Source organism: Camelus bactrianus, chromosome 16 (genome assembly GCF_048773025.1).
Source record: "Camelus bactrianus isolate YW-2024 breed Bactrian camel chromosome 16, ASM4877302v1, whole genome shotgun sequence".
NCBI lineage: Eukaryota > Metazoa > Chordata > Mammalia > Artiodactyla > Camelidae > Camelus > Camelus bactrianus.
The window spans coordinates 56,997,453-57,019,175 of record NC_133554.1 but is presented as its reverse complement, the minus strand read 5'-3'; the positions used below and the strand labels follow the sequence as shown (position 1 = coordinate 57,019,175).

Here is a 21,723-nt window from a genome sequence, read left to right as displayed (position 1 = left end):
CCTCAGGGATGTCTGAAGGCACCAGGCTAGTGCAGCCAGATGCTCGCACGGCCACAGCCACGCAGCCTTGGCAACCAGACCAGAACGGCAGACCCTGAGGGCCAGGATTCCCTCCTCCTGGTCAGACGCGGGGCTGCACCTCCATGGTCCTGTTTTTCTGGCAGCTCCACCTGCCCTGCTCCAGGGCTCGGCCTGGTGCGGGGGGGAGGGCTGGCCAGTGCAGGTGCCGTGACGCGGGCTGGCTGGGGACTGGCTTCCAGGTGAAGGCCGTGCTGGACGAGATCCTGGAGAAGATCCCGGAGACGTTCAACATGGCTGAGATCATGGCCAAGGCATCCGAGAAGACCCCCTACGTGGTCGTCGCCTTCCAAGAATGTGAAAGAATGAACATCCTAACCAACGAAATGCGCCGCTCGCTAAAGGAGCTGAACCTGGGGCTGAAGGTAAAGACACGGTGGGCAGGACCCGGGGCGTGACTCAACGGGGGCTGGCCACCGCAGGCCAACCTAGCTCAGCTGCAAAACCAGCTGCCCCGGGCTGCTGGGCCTCGGCCCGCTGAGCTCCCTGCTTTGGAGCAGTGGGCACCACTGGGCATCTCTGAGGTACCGAACAGACCTACATCCAATTCACGACACACATGGTGGGGTGGGGGGCACCTCCTGGGAGCGGATGAAACGAGGCCTGGGACTGACTGGGTCTGCATCTGTGCCGATCGCCCCAGCACCCTGTCCGTGTGACCCCCAGGGAGAACTGACCATCACGACCGATATGGAGGACCTGTCCATGGCCCTGTTCTATGACACTGTGCCCGAAACGTGGATGGCCCGGGCCTACCCCTCCATGATGGGCCTGGCGGCCTGGTACGCTGACCTGCTGCTCCGAATTAGGGTAAGGACAGTCGTCCGAGGAGCCGCTGCCCTGACTCTCAGCAAACCTGCCCCCAGAGCCTGGGGAGTGATGCTGTGAAGGGGGAATGTGCGTCCCCACCCGCCCGAGGCCCCTACTGGCCTGGCCTTTGTTGGAGCAGGTCTGGAAGGGCCGGGCTCCAAGAACCCCGTCAGGGCGAGCGCCTCCTGAGGGCGGCAGGGGTGGAGAGCAGCCGCCTCCTTCAGCCTCCCTGTTCTCTTGTCGCTGAACCACCCCTCCTGGGGCCTGCTCTTCCCGTCCGCACATTTAAGAGCGAGCCAGACAGTGAAGTGGCGACTCAGGCAGCCCTCCCCTGACCTCGGTCCGCCCTGCGGGGCGTGGGGATCCAGCGCTGTCCTGCTCACATCCTCTCCAGGAGCTCGAGGCCTGGACAACGGACTTTGCGCTGCCCACCACGGTGTGGCTGGCCGGCTTCTTCAACCCGCAGTCCTTCCTCACGGCCATCATGCAGTCCATGGCCAGGAAGAACGAGTGGCCGCTGGACAAGATGTGTCTGTCCGTGGAGGTGACCAAGAAGAGCCGGGAGGACATGACTGCGCCCCCTCGGGAGGGTTCCTACGTGTACGGGCTCTTCATGGAAGGTAATGGGGGCACAGGGGGAGGTGCTTGGGCCCATGGGGATGGGGACACCATCTGAGAGGGCCCTACCTCTGCCTCTGTCCACATCTCCCTGAGCCAAGCTGCTGCCACTGCCCATCTTGGGGACCAGGTTTCCAGGGAAGGGAGGCCCTCGCATAGCCAGGTCCCAGCGGAGGGTGGGGGGGAGGACATGCAAGGCTGGCGCTCATTCAGCTCCGCCCACGTCACCCCAATCCTGCCAGACAGGACCACCAGGCAGGCGGTCCATTTCCTTAGCCAATTACTCCAGCAGGAGCCCGTCCCTCTCAGCGACTGCCATCACCCCTTTACCTGTGGGGGTGTCTGGGCGCCCCAATGCCCACGTCACCACAGCCAAGCGTTGCCATAGCCATTCTCCATGTTTATTTTGGAATTACAGACAGGAAACAACCATGAGCTAGGGTGAGTAAAAGAGCAGCAGGCTGGTTAAAGGCAACGACAGCTCCACGTGCATACGTAGCTATTTACACTGCGTATGGGCGCGTGGGACAGACAGTCCAGCGGAGGGGGATCGGAGCGTTAATCTGTAATCTTCAGCTGGAGTTGTTATGAGTTTCTGCCACTAAAATTAAGAAGGCTGACAGGTATTTGAGACTCTGAAAACACCACAACTGTAAACAAGGGCTCCAGGAGCTTCAGGGCTGAGCTGTCCCCGACCCAGTCCTCTGACAGCCCCGCTTTTAGCGATGCCCGTGTCTGCACGGGCGGTGGGGTGCCAGGCCCCTCCCCTCAGTACCCGCACACAAGACAGGAACCAGTTGTCTCACCACGGCCGCCCTGTCCCCACAGGAGCTCGCTGGGACACCCAGACCGGAGTCATCGCCGAAGCACGGCTGAAGGAGCTGACGCCAGCCATGCCTGTCATCTTCATCAAGGCCATCCCTGTGGACCGCACAGAAACCAAGAACATCTATGAGTGCCCGGTGTACAAAACCCGCATCCGCGGCCCCACCTACGTCTGGACCTTTAACCTGAAGACCAAAGAGAAGGCAGCCAAGTGGATCCTGGCCGCCGTGGCACTGCTCCTGCAGGTCTAGCTGGCGCCGTGGGCTGGGTCCTGACCACAACTCCAAATTTACAGTTAGAAACTCAGCCTTGCAACCACCTCTTACTTTCACAGGAACTGATGGTTGCTTTCTGTTCTCCTAAATAACTGAGACTTTACAGCCACGCACATCTGGACTAGCCAGAGGGTGGAGGGCAGTGTGGAAGAGGGGGCGTGGGTTGGATTAAAACAATGAAGCCACTCACTTGTGTCTGATTCGCTTGAGCCAGCAGCCACCAAGGGCCTGGTACAGCCTTAGGGTGAGTCCCCCAAGCCCAAGCAGCCAGGTGAGCATCCTAGGAACCACGCCCCCCAACCCTTAATTCCACTTTTTCCCACAAGCAGCATGGAGGGTTAGAGCTGGAGGCCTGATGCGACAGGCCAGCGACCCCTACCCCCAACGAGGGGCCAGGGTGTTCCCACATCCACCGGAGCTGCCCCTCCACGGGCACCGTCCCCTAAAGCAGTCTACCCTTCTCTCTAGGAAGAAAATTATAGTCATGCCTCCTCCCTGCCCAGGAATTTTGAGAGCAAACTATTCCACGGAGGCGCCATTTCCATGCAGCTCAAGAGCTTCCCTGGCACCTGCCCACTTTCTGAAATTGTGGGAACGGGACATGATGAACACAGACTCAGGGACCACCTTAAACATGTGTTTGTGTCTGGGGAGGTCATGGGTAAGTGGCCCACGCTCCCGTCTCAGTTCTGGGGCAGCATCTTCAAGGTCTTTTGTCTCCCTCCCTCCACAATCGGTTCTCACTTCCTGCCTCCTGACAGTGGGTTTTGTGTTAAACTCTTTAACAAAAGAAAGTATAACGATAAAGGGGTCAACACAAGAGGATACAACATTCGTTAACATGTACACACCTAACGTAGGAAAGGTGTAGAGCAAACACTAACGGAAGTAGACAAAGACGCTGGCGGTGATACAGCAATAGAAGACTTTAACACACCACTTATGTCAGTGGACAGACGATCCAGACAGAAAATCAGTGAACAGTGGTCTTAATTAGACCAGCTGAACTTAGTGGATATCCACAGGACATTCCATCCAAAAACAGAACACACGTTCAAGTGCACATGGAACTTTACCAGGATGGGTCACATGCTAGGCCACAAAACAAATCTCCACCAATTTAAAAGGATACAAAGTGTATTGAGCATTTTTTTTCCAACCAGGATGGTGTCTGGCAGTAGAAACCAATCACAGGAAGGAAAACAGGAAACACACACACACACACACTTAGACGATAAACGACATGCTACCGAAACACTGATGGGTCAATGCAGAAATCAGAGAAGATCAGAAAACACCTCAAGAAAAATGAAAATAAAAGCAGTTTTCCAAAATCTATGGGATGCAGCAAAAGCAGTTCTAAGAAGTTCACAGCAACATAGGCTTCCTCAAGAAACAAGAAAAACCTCATACCGCCTAACCTACCATCTAAACAAACTGGAAAAAAAGAACAGACCAAGCCCAAGTCGGCATAAAAGCGAGAGCTGCTCAGGAGCCAGGAAACCCCAACTCCCCGAGAGGCAAGCTGGTCCGCAGGCGTCAGAACCGGGGGCTGAGCACAGCAGGGGCCCGGGTGGCTCAGGGCCCGGCCTGTGCTCCAGACGCGGAGACGAGGCTAAGGAAAGGCAGTCCACACACACGGCCCGCTGCGCGAGGTGGCCGGCAGCCTGCCCACCAGCCAGCAGGAAGGGCCGAGTGGTGGCCGATCTCGTCCCGCCTCCCTCTGTGGGCTCCTGCTCCCAGGCAGGTGGGAGGCTGCCCTGGGACAAACCTGGCCAAGACCTCAGGCCCCCCCGTCTGACTGGCAGGGGGTGCTTCTATCTGCAGCCAGAATGACCTCAGCAGGAGTGGAGCGGCAAGCCCGAGACCTGCCTGGCTCTGTGGCCGAGCTGATGCAGGGCCATCCAGCAAGGCAGCTGGGCTGCCACTCGGGGCAGGCAAGGAGAGCGGGATGCGGACAGAACAGGGAAGGCAGCTGAAGGGGCCCACGAACTCTAGATAACGTGGGCCCCAGGGGGGGCCCCTGCGCCAGCATCCTCGGTGGTTTCTGGCCTGAGAGCGGAGGCAGGCCCCGGGACTACCTGGCCTTGCTGATCCTGAAGGCCTGTGAAAACTCTGAGTATTCTCACCTAAACCATGGGTGAAGAAGAGGCCCCAGAACCCCTAACTCTGAGGGCAATCATTTACAATGAGCCTGGGGCCCAGAGAACCCACTCCTTTGGAAGGCAAAAAGAGCCTGGCTTCCGGACAACCACCTCTGCTGGCCAGGAGGGGTCACTGCTGCCCTTCGTGTCCAGGCCGGAGGGACAGGGGAGCCACTCCTCTGACTGGAGGAGATAAAACTGCCAGTGGCCACCAGGAAAGTCGTTTTTAATCCCTGGTAATAACTACAGAATGGGAAGGTTTTCCAATTTTGCCTTTAAAGCCTAGAACAAAATAGTCAATTATCCCACACTACATGTTGTGGGTAGTTGATAAAATTCTCTCCAAACTTTGCAAGAGACAATTCACCTCAGAGTTGCAATCCAGTCTCTGGGAGACACGGACTGGGACAGGAGGAGCTCCGAGGCCACAGCGGCCTGGTGGACAGCAGGGTGGGGCCCGGGCTGGGGTGAGCTCCCGGCAGAGGGTGGGGAGAGGAGAGCCCCCCAGGACCGCCCTGAAGGCAGAAACCAGGGGAGGGCACCGATTGCTCAAGCCCGGCTGTGGCACAGCGCTCACTCTGGTCCCACAGCAGCTGCAGGGACACAAATGCCATTTACTGAAGCCTCTCTCCAGACAGAAGCCCAGGGCCCTAGCACATTCTTTTGGCTTTCCTCCTCTAATTGTCCCACAGGACAATTTAATAACTGGTTTGAAGACAAACAGTGTTAACTGATGTGCCGCTGCCCCAGGGCGGTGTGGCCACCACTCTACCCGACTCCCAACCACAGAGCCCGGCAGATGGGCCCGGCCCCGGGGGAGGGGCTGTGGCTGCGCCTAGTCTAAGAGGTGCTCCCAGCACTGGAGCCCCTCCACACACAGCAAGGCAGTGCAGTCAAGGTTAACCGCCCGCTCCTGGGAGGGAAGCACAGGAAGCAACGGGCAGGAATGGAATCTCGCCTCGCCCCCGAAGGATGGGCTGCATGCCCTGGGGCTGCGAGGCCTTCTCTCTGGAACACTCCTCTCTGTGCAAGGTTCAAGCACCTGAACATGTGGACTGGGCAGTGGTTTTGAAATCTGCTCCTGGAGACGCTGGGGGCAGGGGAGGAGCACAGGCTAAACACCAGAGGGGACAGATGACAGGACCGTAAGTGGCTGCTTGGAGGGGAGGAAGGGCAGGAACAGCTGCACTGCTGGTCTTTTAGTATCGTTTTACCCTCTAAATGTGCGTGGTATTTGAATAAAATGAAAAGTAATTAAAATGTTGAGAAAAAACTAAAAATGATAGAAGAAAATAGTTCTTCAAAATGAAGGTGAGAAGAGAACCGGGGGCAGGTACCAGGCCCTGCGGAACACACTCCGCACGGAGCCAACGCGCTCAGCCCCACACCTCGTGCCCTCGTCCTCACGCAGCCTGTCCCTCCCTGACCCCCACCATGCTGTGGGCTGGGCTAGCAGGGTCTATCTCAGAACATCCCACCCGGGGCCACTGGGGCTGAGGTCCAGGTCCGAAGGGATCTGGAACACGGAGGGTCACTGAGGAAAGACCCCAGCTCTAATGGCAGCCGCACCCTGCCCGGCTCCCCAGCGTCCAGAGAGCCCAGAGGCCACTCAGGTCAGGCCTCATCTCATCCCCTGGGAGCACAGCCGGCAGCCTCTGCGCAGGGCAGGCTCCTTCTGGGTGGGCAGAGCTGCCAGCACGGAGGACAGCGTGTCTCCGCAAGAGCGCGTCACAGGAACGTCAGCCCCAAGGTCTGACCCGCACTCTCATCCCCGCAGCTGCAGCTGGCCCGGGAGACAAGCCAGCACCGCTCCCCCACCCGCCCCCAAGGCCTTCAGGAACACGCGCTTGGCGGGAGGCGGGGAGCGCAGAGTCCCCAGCCCCAGGGACAGGAGGACAGACACGCACCCAGACACGGACCCCACCGCTGCCTCCCCGGGACCCGGGATTCGCGGAGAGTTGGGACCTGACAGAAGGTGAGAGGGCTGCCTAACTTAGAATCAGGCTTCAAAAGGCACTGAGAACCGTCTGCCACCCCAGACACACGCCCCTTGGTATATAACCAAGGACAAAGCACCCCGGAAAGCCGCCAAGTGGAGAGCTCCCACCCCCTGACTTCCCCAGTGAGCCCCTGGTAAACCGCACTGGTGGGCTGGGGTCCGCACCTGTTGTCCTCAGAAGAAGTTCTTAATCAGTGGGGTCACCATCTTCACCCACAGCTTCACCTGCCGACTCGGCTGCTCAAAGGTGGCAGAGGACACCACACCTGACCTCAGGTAGAGCTGCTCTTGCTCCTGGGGGGGAGGAACAAACAAGAGTTAGGAGTCAGCAACCGTGCCGGGTGTCCGACTCCGCGCGTCCGGCCGGCCCAGAGGCTCGGGGGCCGGGGCGGGTGGCCCTGTAAACATGCTTTCGAAAAGCTAGGGAAGCCAGGATGTCTGCACGTTGAAGACAGAGACGCATGTGGAACAGGCAACTCAGAGTGAAAGAAATACAGCTGGTGGAAAAACTGTTCAAAAGTTCACCCTCCATAACTGATATAGTGCCAGTTAAAATAATGAGTTTTTTTTTTAATGAGACAGTTCTTTTTTTCTCTTCTCAAACTGGCAAAAGGTAATTTTGTAATAGTATCACTCCCTGCTGATAAAGGCAGAGGGAGCAGATGCCCTCAGACGCTGCTGATGGAAAGGGGAGGTCAGATCATCTGTCTCGAGAGCGATTTGGCAACAGGTGTCAAAAGCCTTGAAAAGCTCCACTTGCAAGAGTTTATCCCAAGAAAATAACCACGCACGAAGGTTTCTGTGCACTGGTATTTATCACACCGAAGTTTGTAACAGAAGAACTGGAAACCACCTAAACGTCCAACAACCAAATATAATAAACACCAGCGTTCACCATAAAATCATCATCTTCTAGAAGAACATGTTCTTAGTGATATGGAAAGTGCGCAATATATTAAGTCAAAGACACCGGACATGAATTAACATACACAACATAATCTTAATTCCATGAAGAAGAAAAGGCACGCCTCTCCACGTGCACACAGAAGAAGACTGGCCAGGAACGACCAAAACGATTTCAGCCACTCTCTCCGGGTGAGAGGGTTAGGATCTTCTCATTTTTCTCAGTTTTTACCTTGAACAATTATTTTCATATTTTAAAACAAGTTAATTAAAAAATACTGATCTAAGTCTTATCTTGAATTGTGTTTAGAATCTTTGAGAGGAGAAACTGCCTCTTTTTAAAACACTGACTCCCGACAAAAGTGCTGTTTCCTTAATAAGGTATGGACGCATTCGAAGGGCAGGAGGCAGCAGTCAGGGTGTGTGATTCTGCTTCCACCGCCAGAGGCCGGGACGTCCCTCTCTGAATCTTATGTCCCTTCATCTAGCACGTACTGACCACCCCATGCCATCGCGAGGACCCCACAGCAGCAGCTTGGAAAACTGTCCCCTGTGGGACCAGAAACACCAGGAAGCACCGGAATGGTACCACCCCACCCCACGGGGCGCTGGACGCTCCCTCCTCCGGGGGCAGGAATGGAAGCCGTGTTCCTGGCAGACTCCTCTGCCCCCACGAGGACAGGGGATGGAGGGCGTCTTGCCCTCCAGAACACTACGGAATCTGTCTGCAGCTCTTCCCGTCAAGGGTTGGAGAAATTCTTTACTCGCTGCAGTCTTCCACGCTGACTCCCTGGTCAAGAACGCGGTGCTCCCAGGGCCAGGGTCCCCAGCACCTCCGGTCCGAGCAGACCCGCGCCGCTCCACACCCTCTGCCCGCTGACCACAGCTGGATGGCCGACAGAGGAGCCAGCCCTGGGCTCGGGGGGCTGCTTTCCTGAAGTCTCCACAAACCCGGCTCCGGCTTTATGTTTTCAAATGAATACGCAGCCAAGATTTCAATTAAATTACCAGAAACACTTAAGTTTCCTCCCAGACTCCACATAGGGACACAGAAGGAAGTCAGCTGATGGGGGTTACAATGCCGTTCAAGAGAGTCTGTCTGAGGTCACGAGTGGTAAACTGTGTTCTCCGAACAAAACCAGGAAGCTTTCAGTTTTTACTGTATGTACTGAGTAAAAGGGAGGGACTTCGGATTCGGATAAAAAAAAAATCTCCCCACCCCGGTGCCCACTGTGACATGAACAGGGCCCTTCCCTGTGTCCCAGGGAGGACTCCAGAGGCGGCTTCTGAGAGCAGGAACCGAGGCAGCGGGGTTTTGGGGACTTTCCAGGCTGTGGGAGGTTGTGCGGCCAGGCAGTCCCAGGACCGGGCAGCATATGGGCCTCTCCAGAGGGTGGCTGCAGTCCCAGTATATAAATACACAGGTGGAATCATCCAGAAATGCATTTTTGCATTTCAAAGGCAGAGAAATCAATGTGCCTCTAAAGAACAGAAGGGCTGCACGGCACCCTCCCACCATCCAAAGCCCCTGGGATTCAGGTTTGGAAAGAAAAAGAAAATATCCCAAATATGTCACTTGGGAAAGCAGCTCCTGACCACAACCGGCCCAGCTCTTCTCAAGATCCAGGATGTGGGTTCAGTCCCCTTACTCAGGAAGTGGTGGAGAGGGGCCTGCACAGGACCCTGGGCAGAGACTTGCTCTCCTAAATCAACCGAGACTCATGGAGACCTGGTCCTGGCCCGAGGCCACGTTCACACTGACCACTGTCTACTGTCTGTGCAAACCCAGCTCTTAGCGACCGAGTGAAAGTCCCAGAGATCCTGGCGTTGAGGCTGGTCTGTCCTCCCCCCACTGCCCCAGCCCACTCTGAGGCCAGCCGGCGTCTACTGGAACCTCCTGGGCCATTTGCTGGAAGCTTCACCAGAGCATCTGTGATCTGCTGAGCAGATCAGATTCTCCCGCCGGCCACCCAGGGCCCACCGCTGCCACTTCCTCTCTGCCCTGGTCATGAAGCCCTTCCCGGCACGGAGGCCCCATTCAGTCACTGACAAGATTCCCAGATCGCAGGAGGCAGATCCCAGGGAACAAGGCAGTTACCATTTCCTCATCCATCAACAAAGGCTCCAACAGTTTCGCAACAGCAATTCCCAAACACTGGAGAATAAAAGCTTAACACAGGCTGACGCCCTGAGGGCCGGCCTACGGCAGTGCTGCCTGCGCTCCCATGACTCAGGTAGGGAGCCCGCACCTTCCCTGGAAAGGCTTTGTTGCAAAGGTCACAAATTCTTGAGCCCCAGGGATCATCCAGGTTTCATGTACACACACTTCTCAAAAGTCTATCAGCCCTGCAGGCAACCAGATGCAAAGATTCACGTAAAAGCACTAAGGAATCCCAGGCACCCATGGTTGCTCTCGACTTTAAACAGAAAATGAACAACCGCTATCACGGAATGAGGCCTGCCCTCTTGGGAATCACCACTGTGTTCCGTTCCTACCTGGGTCAGCAAAGCATGTGCCCTCCCTACCTCCCTGTACCTGACCGTTGGTCCCCGGCTGGCCGGCAGCAGGGACTCAGGGCCCCGCCCCCGTGACACCCCAGCCCCAGCTGGGGAGAAAGGGCTGCTCTCCCACGAGGCCGCTGGGGAGTCTCCTCCAGTGGAGCAGGAGGTGCCCGGCGGCCACGGGCTGCCGAGCCAGACAGCTCAGCCCCACCTCCCCACCTCCGCACTCCCAAGAAGGATGCCTGCCTTCCCCCTCACGGCCGCAAGGAAGGAAAGCCTGTTACAACTACGAGCATGAGGAAAGCAACGCAGAAATTCCAAGACACCCTGGAAACAGGGGCCTGCCTGTCACCTGCCCGACACGGTAGAAGGCAGACACAACCCACGAGCTTCCACTGGGTCCCGCACACCGCCCACCTCCAGACCCCACCCACACACCACAGGGGCCCCTGCTGTAGGCCAGACACACCTCCATCATCTCCTGTGTATTCAACCCTAAACCAGGTCACTACCAAGTAAAACAACTTTACTTTTTATTTTTTGAGGGGGAGGTTAGAGTGATTTATTTTTAGAGGAGATGCTGGGGATTGAACTCCGGACCTCATGCACGCTGAGCATGCGCTCTAACACTTGAGCTATATCCTCCCCCGTCTCAAACAACTTTAAGTAAATAAAATAGAAGTAAAATGAACAGAATCCAAGTTCTTAGTGCAGAAGGACCGTGCACGCTGGCTCAAGGGCACAGGAAATGTGAGCTGGCTGTCAAAGCCCTGCAGTGGCTCAGCCCACTAACCCGTCTGCACCGGCCTCCAAGTTCTTTCTCCGGTTTGGCTCTTTTCTGGCTCCCTGTGCGCCCTCCTGTCTGTTAGGGGTGTCCTCTCCTTACGCCTCTCTCCCCCTCGACTCTGAGGCACCTCCTGGGAGGGTCTTTTTCAAGAACATCAGATGCTGCCTGAAACTCTTCCCAAACAGGCCCAGGTCCTCAGCCACCACGGCGCCTAACCCCTTTCACAGGTGATCCGCAGACTCAGAAGAGGCTGGGAACCAGCGCTGCGCTCATGTCCCAGGGAGACAGCAGTGTTCCCTTCCTATGCAGGGAATGAACATGTCCCCCAGGACGTAGGCGGCACAGGCTGGAGGCAGAAAGGCCAGCACCCTCAAAGGATGGCCCTGCAGCAGGTCTCCCCCAGGACCAGCCCCAGCAGGCTCGAGAGAACCCCAGTTCTTTCCTGCTCTGCTTAGCCCCAGATGAGCAGGAGATGGTGGCAGGAGGCAGCCCTCGGGGACCCGGCCCCCAGCTATGCCCCCAGCCCCCCAGGAGGTCCCACTGGCCCCAACCAACCTGGTGAAGCTGCTGCTGCAGGGCCCGGCTCTCCGTCACGATGGCGATCTGGGCCTCCAGGTCCCGGTGAACTGACCTGTACCCAAAATTAGGAGAGCCAATCAACGTGAGACAGGGCAGGCTGCTCCCTGTCAGGTACAGCCAGAGGCCTGCAGGGAAAAGGAAACGTGCAGACAGGAAGTAAGCACGGCACCTGCCACCGCATCTCCACGCCGCGCTCCAACCCGAGAGGGGGCAGCCCACCACGGGGTTTGCGGGAACAATACACCAGGTGACAGGCTGATGCAGGGCTTGCTCTCCGCCCAGGGCTACCTGCAGCCACGTGTGCCCTAGCCCTGGGTGCTGCGGGAGGTGCTGGGCCTGCAGGGTCTGGGGGACAGCCTGGCTGTGGGGGAACAACTTCTCTTTCTGCCGCGCTGCACGCTGTGGCCTCTTTTCCAAGCAGGACGAGGAGTGGGTTCTTAAAGGGAATCTGGTGATGCCTGTGCTCAGCCTCTACCCTCACCCCCTGCCCGATGCTCACCAGAGCCCCTCCCAGAGCGCACAGGACCTCTCATCCCCACTCCCTGCACTGCCTCAGCCACGTCCTGGCCACGAGAATGCTACCCACTCTGGCCACTGTCCTTCCACAGGCACGGGACAAAAGCAGCCTACCAGAGCTCAGCTCACACCTGCTTCTCAGGGAAGCAGCCAGCTAACCCTCAGGAGGGGGAACAGCGATGCCTTCCCCTAAGCAGACAGGGGCTGCGACGTGGGGTGATGAGGGATGTGGTATAAGAACAGGGTACTCCACGCCGCATCTACCTGAAGACAAGCTGGGCCTTGCCTCCCCAGGGCCACATGACTCTCCCAAGCTCAGGCTGCTGACACATAAGGCTGCGAAGCTCACAGGGGTGCCAGCCGTGAGCCCTGCTGGGGGCTTAGTAGCCTCCGGGCCAGACAGGCAACGTCTGCTAGAAGCCAGTGCAGGGGAGAACCTCAGAGGCCCTGGATGTTTCAGGCCCACCCCAGAGAACACTGTTTCCTCTTTTTTGCTAGAAAATGAGCAGATGACATTACAGAGGAGGAGGAGGACATGGTGGAAGCAGCAGTCTGGCAGTGGGTCCTGGCTCCACCCCCACCCTGGAAACTCGCTGTCCCTGACAGTACCACAGTGACATCCGTGCAGTGAAGGTCGCGGATTCTCTCAGAATCCTACATGTCACCTCAAACAGACACAGGCCCGCTGCTTTGCACCCCATCCCCCTATTCGGCCCTCCCCTGAGTTCCAAAGCACATCAGAACTACGTCTCCTAAGAAGACAATTCCCAAAACCTAACCTCCCAAGGGCATCTGCTGCCCCAGGCTTCCTTCCTCCTACGGGGCCCAGGCTCGGGTCTGGCCTGTCTTCCCCGCAACCAACGCCGGGCTGTGCCCAGAGCACCCAGCCCAGAGCACCCAGTGTGACTCATCAGTCCTGGGCTCCCCTGCGCAGGGCCAGCCTCCTCACACCCTCCCACCTCCTCTGCCAACACGACCCTTCAAAGGGCCCACGGGCACGCGGAACAATGACATGCTCTACACACTGAGCTCCCAAAATAGAAGGCCGTTTCCTAATTCTCTCAGAACAAGAGCATTTCCAAGAACACGTTGGGAAAGAGATGACGACGCTCTGCTGCCTATTCCTGTGACGCGCCTGCCACCCCAGCACACGCAGGGGCCACATCAAAGCCAGTCGCTTGCCCACGGGTACTGCTCCATCCACCGGCCCCGCCCCACTGGGCCGGTGCATGCAGCAAACCTCACCACGTGTCAAGAGACCAGGGGGTGTGCAGGCGGCCCCCGGCCCTCTGCTCCAGATGACAGGGACATCCGAGCCAAAGGGCCAAGCCCCACCCTCTGCAGGAAAGGCTCCCGACCTGCACGAGGCCTTGCCTCCATGCCCCACCTCTCCACAAAGCCGGAGCCAGGAGGAACAAGACGAGATCTCCACCTGCCTTACCGTTCCCACTCTTCTGACGCCAAGATTGGCTCCTTAAAGACTCTGAGTCTGCTCGGTGCCACCTGTCCAGCTGGCTCTCCCAAGCCGGCTCAGAGAGGGGACAGGTGAGAGCTAGGACTCGGGAGACCTGACATAGGTCACGGCTGACGTTAATCGTGACTCTGTGACTCTGTCCATCTCAGGCTCCCAGACCACAGGGCCTTGCAGGGAAGGTTGGAAGGGACTGGTCCTCATCTACTTATCTGTAAAATCTGCCTGAACGTGATGGCTCCCCTCAAGGGACCCTCCGGGCCAGCCAGCAGAGGCAGGCAGCCGTCACACAGCCCCCCACCCCCGCGCACCACTGCTTCCCAGCTCGTCCCCATTACTGAGAGAGCTTTCCTAGTTTTTCCAATTGCCGCCCCCGAAAGGAACGTTACCACAACAGGTAAACTGTGCATCTGTCTGTGTCCTATGCGAACCTCGGCTTGGCTTTTTATACAGTAAGACTAAGATGTTTTCAGCACCCTCCCCTAGAAACAGCCTCTGCTCTGTGGGGTGCGATCACCCCTGTTGGGAACATATGATACAGCTATTTTTTATCTTTTCTCTCTTCTCAGCCACCTCTGCCTCCCTCAGCTTCTCTCCTCTCTGGCCCAGACGTCAGGTGAGTGCTTGCAATTAAAGAGGTACCACTTTTTTTTTTTTTTAAACCTACGGACCCCCTGGTGAGGTCTGCCATCACCCCATCAACTTCCCCAGGAGTCTCATCTGCAGTCTTTCTCCATCAAAAGACCACAAATGGTGATACCCCCACCCTCCAGCAAGCCTTGGAGGGACAGTGTTAGTGCAGCGAGGGAGGCCCAGAGAGGGAGGCCGCGCAGGGCTCCCGGTGGCTCCACAGCGTCCCCGCCTCAGAGAATCTAGAACACAGGGCTGCTGTGAACGCCAGTCCTTCTAGACGGAAGCTCACCGAGCCAGGAGTTTTCAGCTATTGGTCTGTGCCCCGAGGACAGCTGGGAAATTTTCATTTGGGGAGGGGAAATCAAGAGGCCCTACTGAGGGGTCAGAAGCTCTGGCCAGACCCGTGCTGCCACTCAGGACGTCAGGGTGAGGACACACAGCAGGTGAGACCGACAGGCAGGGCCCCGCTGTCGGGAAACACAGCACTTCCCAGCCCGGCCGTGAACCTGTTATCAAGCCCCGAGTCTTCATCCTAGGGCCTGACCTTTGGGCCCAACATCTCCAGCATTCCCGGAACCACCAGACCAGGGAGACTCTGCAGCAGGAATGACAACACTGGGATGCACATCACGAGGAAATGAATCCAAATCTGATGTTAGGTAGTGGAGAGAGGGGAGAGCGTGCCCGGGGCTGAATGTCAGCACTAGGTACCAGGGACAGCGGGTCTCACCACGAGGGAGCAGAGAGGACTGGCCTTGGAGGCCGAAGACTTCCGCAACCTCCCAGCCCTGGGAGGAGACACCCTGCTCTGCGCCCCGGGACTCGTCTTTAGGAAGGGGGACACCGGCTTCCGCTCTGCTCGCAAGGACGGCCCCTTCAGGGCCATAACCGCCAGGCTGCCCGCCGCACTTGTTCACCCTGGTTTCTGAGCCCTTTCCAACCTCGCCGCCCACCCCCAGCTCCGCTCACATCAGTCCTGGGGCTGCTCTTCAAGCCAGGCATGGTCCCAGGGCTCCCTCCACCCAGACTTCTCCTGCCAGGGTCTCTGCTCAGTGTCACCTCCTCAGAGAGGCCCTCCCTGACCGCCATCCACCAGACCCCCAACAGCCTGGAGCCCCCTCCTCCTCTGGTTTTCTTCACAGCCCCTTCCACTACTTAACAGCAAGTTTGGATTCATTTGCTTCTGATCTGCATCCCAGTAAGCGACACACCTCACAGGGCAGGCAGTTGGTATGTCTCGCCCCCAGTGATGTGCTCCCAATGCCTAGAATGCTGCCTGGCACACAGCAAGCACCCAGTAAATACTTGTTTGAACAAAATAAACAGAATAAAGATAATCATGTCTCTTCCAACAAATGATTAAACATAAAAAGGCTTTGAGGTTCTACAGCAGGAGCTTGTGAGCATTTCAGGTTAGAGGCCTTCTCTGAAGGACCTCTCCAAGAAAAATTCACAATTATGCACCCCTCCCCCTACATTTTGCATGAAAGTTTAGAGGGTTCTCAGACCCCTGTGAAAACTAGAGCAGACAGAAGGCATCTCGGTCCTACCCTCAGATGGGTCAGCATCACCTGTTCTGCTGCCGAAACAGCACAGAAACCCTCGAGGAGGCACAGAGGCTGGTGCCCGCTGTGTCTAAGGTGAGCGGCGCTGCGCCCAGGCACACCTGCCGTTCCCAAGTGAGAACTGCCCCACGTGTGCCCGGCAAACAGGGTGGAGCTGCCCCGGTTCTCACTGCAAGTTCACCTTTGGGCGCCATGCCAAGCGGTCTATCGGGAAGGCAGTAAAAATAGTGACAATGCTCACAACCATTAACAGAGTCCTCTGTCAGCAGGAGCCAGAAATCTCTCAATCCAAGGGCCCTGCCCCGCCCTAGCCACACACAGTGTGCTGTTAGTGCTCGAATATTGCATCCAGACGAAATCAAAGGCAACATCTCAGCAGCAGCCAGAGCCCATGCCCCCCAGCAGGGGTGTGGTCCTCGCCTGGAGGGGCTGCTGGCTGGGCTCTCGGCAAGAAACCCCGTGAGGGTGCGTACACCGCCTCTCCGGCCCCCTCCCCTGCCCCGACCAGAAGGCTAAGACGATGTGCGATCCAGGCCCGATGACACTTCATACGCAGACTCCCCCAAAGCTGCTGCCTCTCCAAGACCTAAAGTTAGTTTGTTGGCACAAGGCAGACACAGTGCTTACAACTGCCAACAAAGCTGTCCTGCTCCTGCCCCGCCCCCCGCTCCAGACCAGGACCAAGTTTAAAAGAGGAGTCCCCAAAAGCAACTGGGATGTGCTTTAGGAGGCGAGTAGAGAAACTGGTCCGCCCAGACAAATGGAGTACATTCAGTGCTAAAAAGCAATGAGCTCTCAACAACAAGTTTATTCTGTAGAGCACAGGGAACCACATTCAGTATCTTGTAGTAACCTGTGGTGAAGAATATGATATGAGAACGAACGTATGTTCCTGTGTGACTGAAGTCCTGTGCTGTGCACCAGAAACTGACACAACATTGTAAACTGACTATACTTCAATAAAAATAAATTAAAAAAAAAAAAAAAAAAGCAAGGAGCTCTCAAGCCATGAACAGACATGGAGGCAGCATAAATGCACATTGCTAAGTGAAAGAAGCCAATTTGAAAAGGTTACAGACTGCACGATTCTACCTACACTACGTTCTGGAAAAGGCAAACCTGTGGAGACAGTTAAAGAATCTGTGGACGCTGGGAGTGGGCAGGACGCGGGGAGAGACAGGCAGAGCAGGGGGGTTTGGGGCAGTGAAGCTACTCTGTCCGATGCTGTAATGATGGAGACGTGTCAACATACGCTGGTCCAAACCCACAGAACATACAACACCAAGGTGAACGCTGACGTAAGCTGTGCACTGTGGGTGACACTCTGGTCTTTGTTGGTTCCTCAACTGTAAAAAATGCAGCGGAGGTGGCTGTGTGTGGCTGGAGGCCACGAGGTGTGTGGGAACTCTCCCTACGATTCTTCTCGATTTTGCTGTGAGCCTAACGCTGCTCTAAAAATACTAAGTCCTTAAAAAATAAATACAATAATTAAAAGAGATGGGGAGGGTACAGCTCAGTGGCACAGCGCGTGCTTAGCACGCACGAGGTCCTGGGTTCGATCCCCAGCACCTCCCCTAAAATAATTAATTAATTAAAAGGTAGCAGCCATGAGAAGCCATTGATTACAGAGCACCCAACACAAGCAAAACCAACGACAGCAGACACAAAAACACGAAGGTCCTCAAACCCCCAGCATCCACTCCGGGGAGTCTCCTGCTGGGTTTGAGGCACTCCCCGTTAGGTCTAAACACTCCTGCGCCCCCAGAGCCCCGTCTCACCGTACCCACTGGGTGAGGAGCGAGGGCCAGGCCACAGGAAGCTGACGAACCATGAATAACAGATACCAGCTGCCTGATATTGAACGTGGACCCCAACCTGGCCCGCACCCCCGAAGGGCAAGAAGATGCTGGTAAGACTTCCAGCTTCAGTGTCACCCTTCACTGACCCACAGCAACAAAACCACAGGTGACCAGGACACCTCTCCTTGCTCAGGGGTCCAAGATCTTCACTGCCGTGCGCATCGCCCCTTGGTCCCCAGGACCCACACGGCTCTGACCGCCACACGAGGGCACGCAGGTCGCCCCTCTCCTGACTACGATCCAGAGGCATCACGCCATTTTACAGGCTGAACCAGGTCCCTCCACTTCTGCCCAAGGTAAGTGTGCGCAGAGAACCAGGCTTCAGGACCCCAGGACTCCCCTCCACCAAATCATGCTTACACAGGGTCTCCCTGGTATTCTAAATAGGCATCCTTTGCAAAACTCCAAATAAAAACTAAACGGATAAACCACATCGCCAAAGGAGCCTCCAGAGCGTGCCTTTAATGGGTGGAAGGTCCCTCAAGGTCTTTAAAGCAGCTCAGTTTTATTCAAATGTGATACATATTCAAACTGAAGCCCGCTCATAAATTGGCCAGGTATTCCAGTGAGGCACGCCTCCACGTAGTCGCCTGGGCAGAAGCAGCGCGGCCGCAGCACACAGTGGGCACTACCAGACAGAACAGACTAAATACACCCCAGACCTGCTGGCTTCAGACTGGACTGCTACCCACAGGCACCTGCTGGCTGGCGTGGCCATTCCCACAAGAAGGCTGTTTCTCCCCAACTAGCCTGTCAGCTTCCGCGGCCCAGACCAGACGGAGCTTTCCTGCATCGCCACATGCACAGGGCCACCCGCAGGTTCAACACACGGTCAGGCTTCAGGCTGCATGACTCCCAGGGGCGAGCAGGGCTGACGGACAGAAGGCTGGTGTGGGGCAGGGATCTGGGAGCGGGGACACAGTTTTCCAGGCCACTCTCCTCACCCAAGGGCTTCTGGGAGCAGGGGGAGCTATGATCAGCCCAGGCCTATCCCACAGGAGCTTGGGGAAGGGAATCATGGCACTGGCTTCTCAGCCATTGGCAGGAATTTTCTGGAACCCAAATGCAGACACACTACTTGTACCCAGCACAGGCCCTGCAAGGGGTAGGCAGTCAGTAAAGGGACCACCACTTTGACCGTCCAAATCCACGCCACCCTCTGCACTGCCTGCTCACTGTGCTAGGTTGCTTTGGGGAAGTGACCACCAAAAGATGAGCCAGAAAGGGGGGTCTGACTTAAGACCCCCACTGTCAACCGCGGCCACTAAGCAGGGAAGGACCTGCCCTCTCACTTTAGTACTGAGTGATCTGAACTTTGGCTCCTGCATTAGGGTGAGATGCTCTCTGTGCACAAGCCCCTCTCCACGTGCCCACCCCCTACACATACATACACACGTGCACGCGCCCTCATGCTCCCACACTGGGATTCCTGGCCTTCCCCACTAAGCCAGCACTCCCAGATTGTAGGGCCCCACCCGCAGCAGAGTGGGAGGGAGCGGCAGGAACACACCAGTCCGGGAAAGGGCGTCGAGAAACACTGGAAAAGCCGGTTGGGTGTTTCTGTTTCAACGGTAACCAGGGAGTCACTGCACGTTTATCAGCGCAGCTTCAGGGAAATAACCCACAGCACAGTCAGAACTGACGGGTCAGGCTGAGCTGGGGGCCCCAGAGCAACAAGGGACCCCCCCCCCACCACTGGCGGACCAGCCACAGGGCAGACAAGGAGCTCGCGAGGCCGAGCTGTTCCTCCGTGCTCCCTGGGCCACACACACAGGCACACGCATCCTCTCGGAGCTCAAAGCTCCTGCTGCAGTCCAGCTCTGTCTGCAATACCCCACCCCAGGCACTCCTGTTATTCTCAGGAAGTAACAGAGTCAATCCTGAAATACTTTCCACATCCCCCACTGGCTAGCCCTACCTGCCCAGAGATGCCTGACCACCAGTGGCGCTTGGCCCATGACACATCCAGGACCAGCCTGACAACACAACGGCATGCCTCACTGCCCACACCAAACACCTCCGCCTGCCCCAGCAGGGACGTGGGCCTCGCAGTGGGAAGCAGGAACCACCCAGCCAACCCGCCGCCTCACTACCCTGAGCTGGAACCATGGCGCTTAAGGCATCAGGGTCTGCTGGGGGGCTTTTTCAAAGTTAGCATGGTGGGGTCGACCCCAGAGAGCTGAACCCAGGAGGTCTAGGGCAGGCTGGGCTTCAGGGTTTCTGGCAGGGCACCCCCAGATGGAAACAACTGGTTGAAGCAAACAAGAGTTCAACCTGAGGGTTCAAAGATGACATTGAGTCTGAACAACGCAGATGAGTGGCCATGGCCATGCCATACCCACCTCCCTTGCTCTGCCCTTCCGGAAGCCCCTGGGACCGGTGCAGGAGCAAAACAGGCCTTTGACCCACCAGCGAGAACTTACGAAAGCCAGGCACCTCCCCGGGGCCCAGGGCCCGTGCTGTGCACCCCTCCCCCTCACACAGGCTAACCCAGTTGGCTGTGCGGTCCTCCCGTGCACTTGGCGTGGGGCAGAGGCCGGCGGTCCCCCCACTAAGCACAAGTTCTGAACTCGCTGATCCACGCTGTGGATCATGCACCTGGGATTGGGCTGCATGTAGGCTGCCCCATAGACGCACACAACTGCCCAAGACAGATGGTAAAAAGTGTGCAATTCAGACTGTGAGCCATCACAAGGCAATCTTGCACGTTTAAGTATTGTACGTACATAGCCTCAATTTTCTTAGTGTTATAACAAAATAAGGAGTGGAGGTCTGGCACACAGAGGGATAAAACAGCAATGGTGAGGAAGACACTAAAAACTGGGCTAAAAACTGCCTACCCCTTGCAGGGCCTGTGCTGGGTACAAGCAGTGTGTCTGGAACTGAAAGAGACTAAAAACTGATTCATTAGGGATCAATGCCAAATGAATGATCCCTAACGAATCCTCTCTGTCCCCAGGAAGGGCAGGGCCGCTGCAGGAGAATGCTGATGAGCAAGGGAAGGCCGAATCACATGTCTCTCTTATCTAGTTGACAAGACAACTTATGTGCACATTTTTTTTAAACAGCCACCCAATGATTTGAGTTTATAAGTTTTGGGTGCATCAAAGGGAGATCCTGCATAACTGAAATGCATGTAAGTGGGATGATCGTGCAGCGCCCGCAGGGCTGTGGACGGGAAAAGGGGCAGGGCTGGACCTGGCGGGAACCAGCACCATGGGCAATGGCGTGTGGGCAGGAGTGTGGGGGTGCTTGCCTGTCCCCCGGCTGTCCTGTGTGGGCCGGCTTCTGGCCAGCTGCCATGTACCTTTGGCATGAAATGTCCAGCCCCTCCGCCAGTACTCCTGCAGCTGCACCCGTGCCTGCTGCCCCAGGCTGCACACCTCACTGAAGAACTGCTGCTCGATGTGCACGTAGGCGGCCGGGATGGCGCCTGCCACCCCCTTGGCCCCGAAGAAGCCGTTCACCTCCGGTGAGGCCAGCAGGATCTGGTACTCGGCCCGCGTGCCCAAGACCAGGTCCATGTAGGCCTGGGTCAGGTTGAAGTAGCCGGTGGTGAGGTAGACCTTAGCACCTCGCTCAGCCTCGGTCAGCAGGGTCTCGGTGACAATCTCGTCGATCTGAATCTCAAAAGGCTTCATCTGAATCAACGGGTAAATCCAGGTGTCCGGGGCCGGCCTCCGGTCACCAGCAGCTGCTGCATCTTCATGGGTCAAAAGGGAGTCGCTGTGGAAGGTCTGGGTGTGCAGCATCTGCTGGCGGGTCCTGGCTGAGTTGATCACATCCATCACCCTCTTGTTGGCAGCCTTGCAATAAGCAGCCCGGTCACCTAGAGGGAGATATGGCAAAGGACAGAGAAATGGAGGCTCTGGACATACGGGACAGGGCTCGTGGTACGTGACAGGCAAGCGCAGACGCCACAACACATCCTTCACTGAGCGCGTTCTGACCGAGCACAAGGCGCCAGGCCTGCAGGAGGCTCCTCTGTGGACAGAAATGCCCGAGAAAGGGTCACAAGGAGCCTGCGCTCAGAGAGAAGTGAAGAGGCCTCTGCCAAGTCCACTTATGGAAAGTTCAAAAACAAGCAAGCCTAGATATGGGCACCAGAAATCAGGACAGTCATGCCTGGCTGGGGACCTGAGGGGGCTTCTGGGAGCTG

The 21,723-nt window shown here is 56.9% G+C and overlaps 2 protein-coding genes across 13 annotated transcripts in view; one reads left to right on the top strand and one right to left on the bottom strand.

Moving 5' to 3' along the window:
- Positions 1-2,795, top strand: part of DNAH17 (dynein axonemal heavy chain 17) — a 105,117-nt gene extending 102,322 nt beyond the window's left edge. For 2 of the 5 annotated variants that reach the window (XM_074343811.1, XM_074343813.1), the window contains 4 exons: positions 165-443; positions 745-888; positions 1,283-1,508; positions 2,335-2,795. In XM_074343811.1, coding sequence (XP_074199912.1) covers positions 165-443; positions 745-888; positions 1,283-1,508; positions 2,335-2,582 — 897 coding nt within the window. In that variant the 3' untranslated portion in view covers positions 2,583-2,795. Of the gene's footprint in view, positions 1-164; positions 444-721; positions 889-1,282; positions 1,509-2,334 lie in introns of those variants that run through there. The other 3 variants (XM_074343814.1, XM_074343812.1, XM_074343815.1) reach the window with 2 other exon arrangements.
- The window catches only part of PGS1 (phosphatidylglycerophosphate synthase 1), a 36,646-nt gene continuing 17,215 nt past the window's right edge, over positions 2,293-21,723 (bottom strand). For 4 of the 8 annotated variants that reach the window (XM_045513521.2, XM_074343816.1, XM_045513522.2 and 1 more), the window contains exons 7-10: positions 20,821-21,393; positions 11,497-11,645; positions 6,915-7,043; positions 2,293-2,427 (exon numbers count right to left, since the gene is read on the bottom strand). In XM_045513521.2, the coding sequence (XP_045369477.2) occupies positions 6,924-7,043; positions 11,497-11,645; positions 20,821-21,393 (842 nt within the window). In that variant the 3' untranslated portion in view covers positions 2,293-2,427; positions 6,915-6,923. Of the gene's footprint in view, positions 2,428-6,914; positions 7,044-11,496; positions 11,646-20,820; positions 21,394-21,723 lie in introns of those variants that run through there. The other 4 variants (XM_074343817.1, XM_010950700.3, XR_006723258.2 and 1 more) reach the window with 3 other exon arrangements.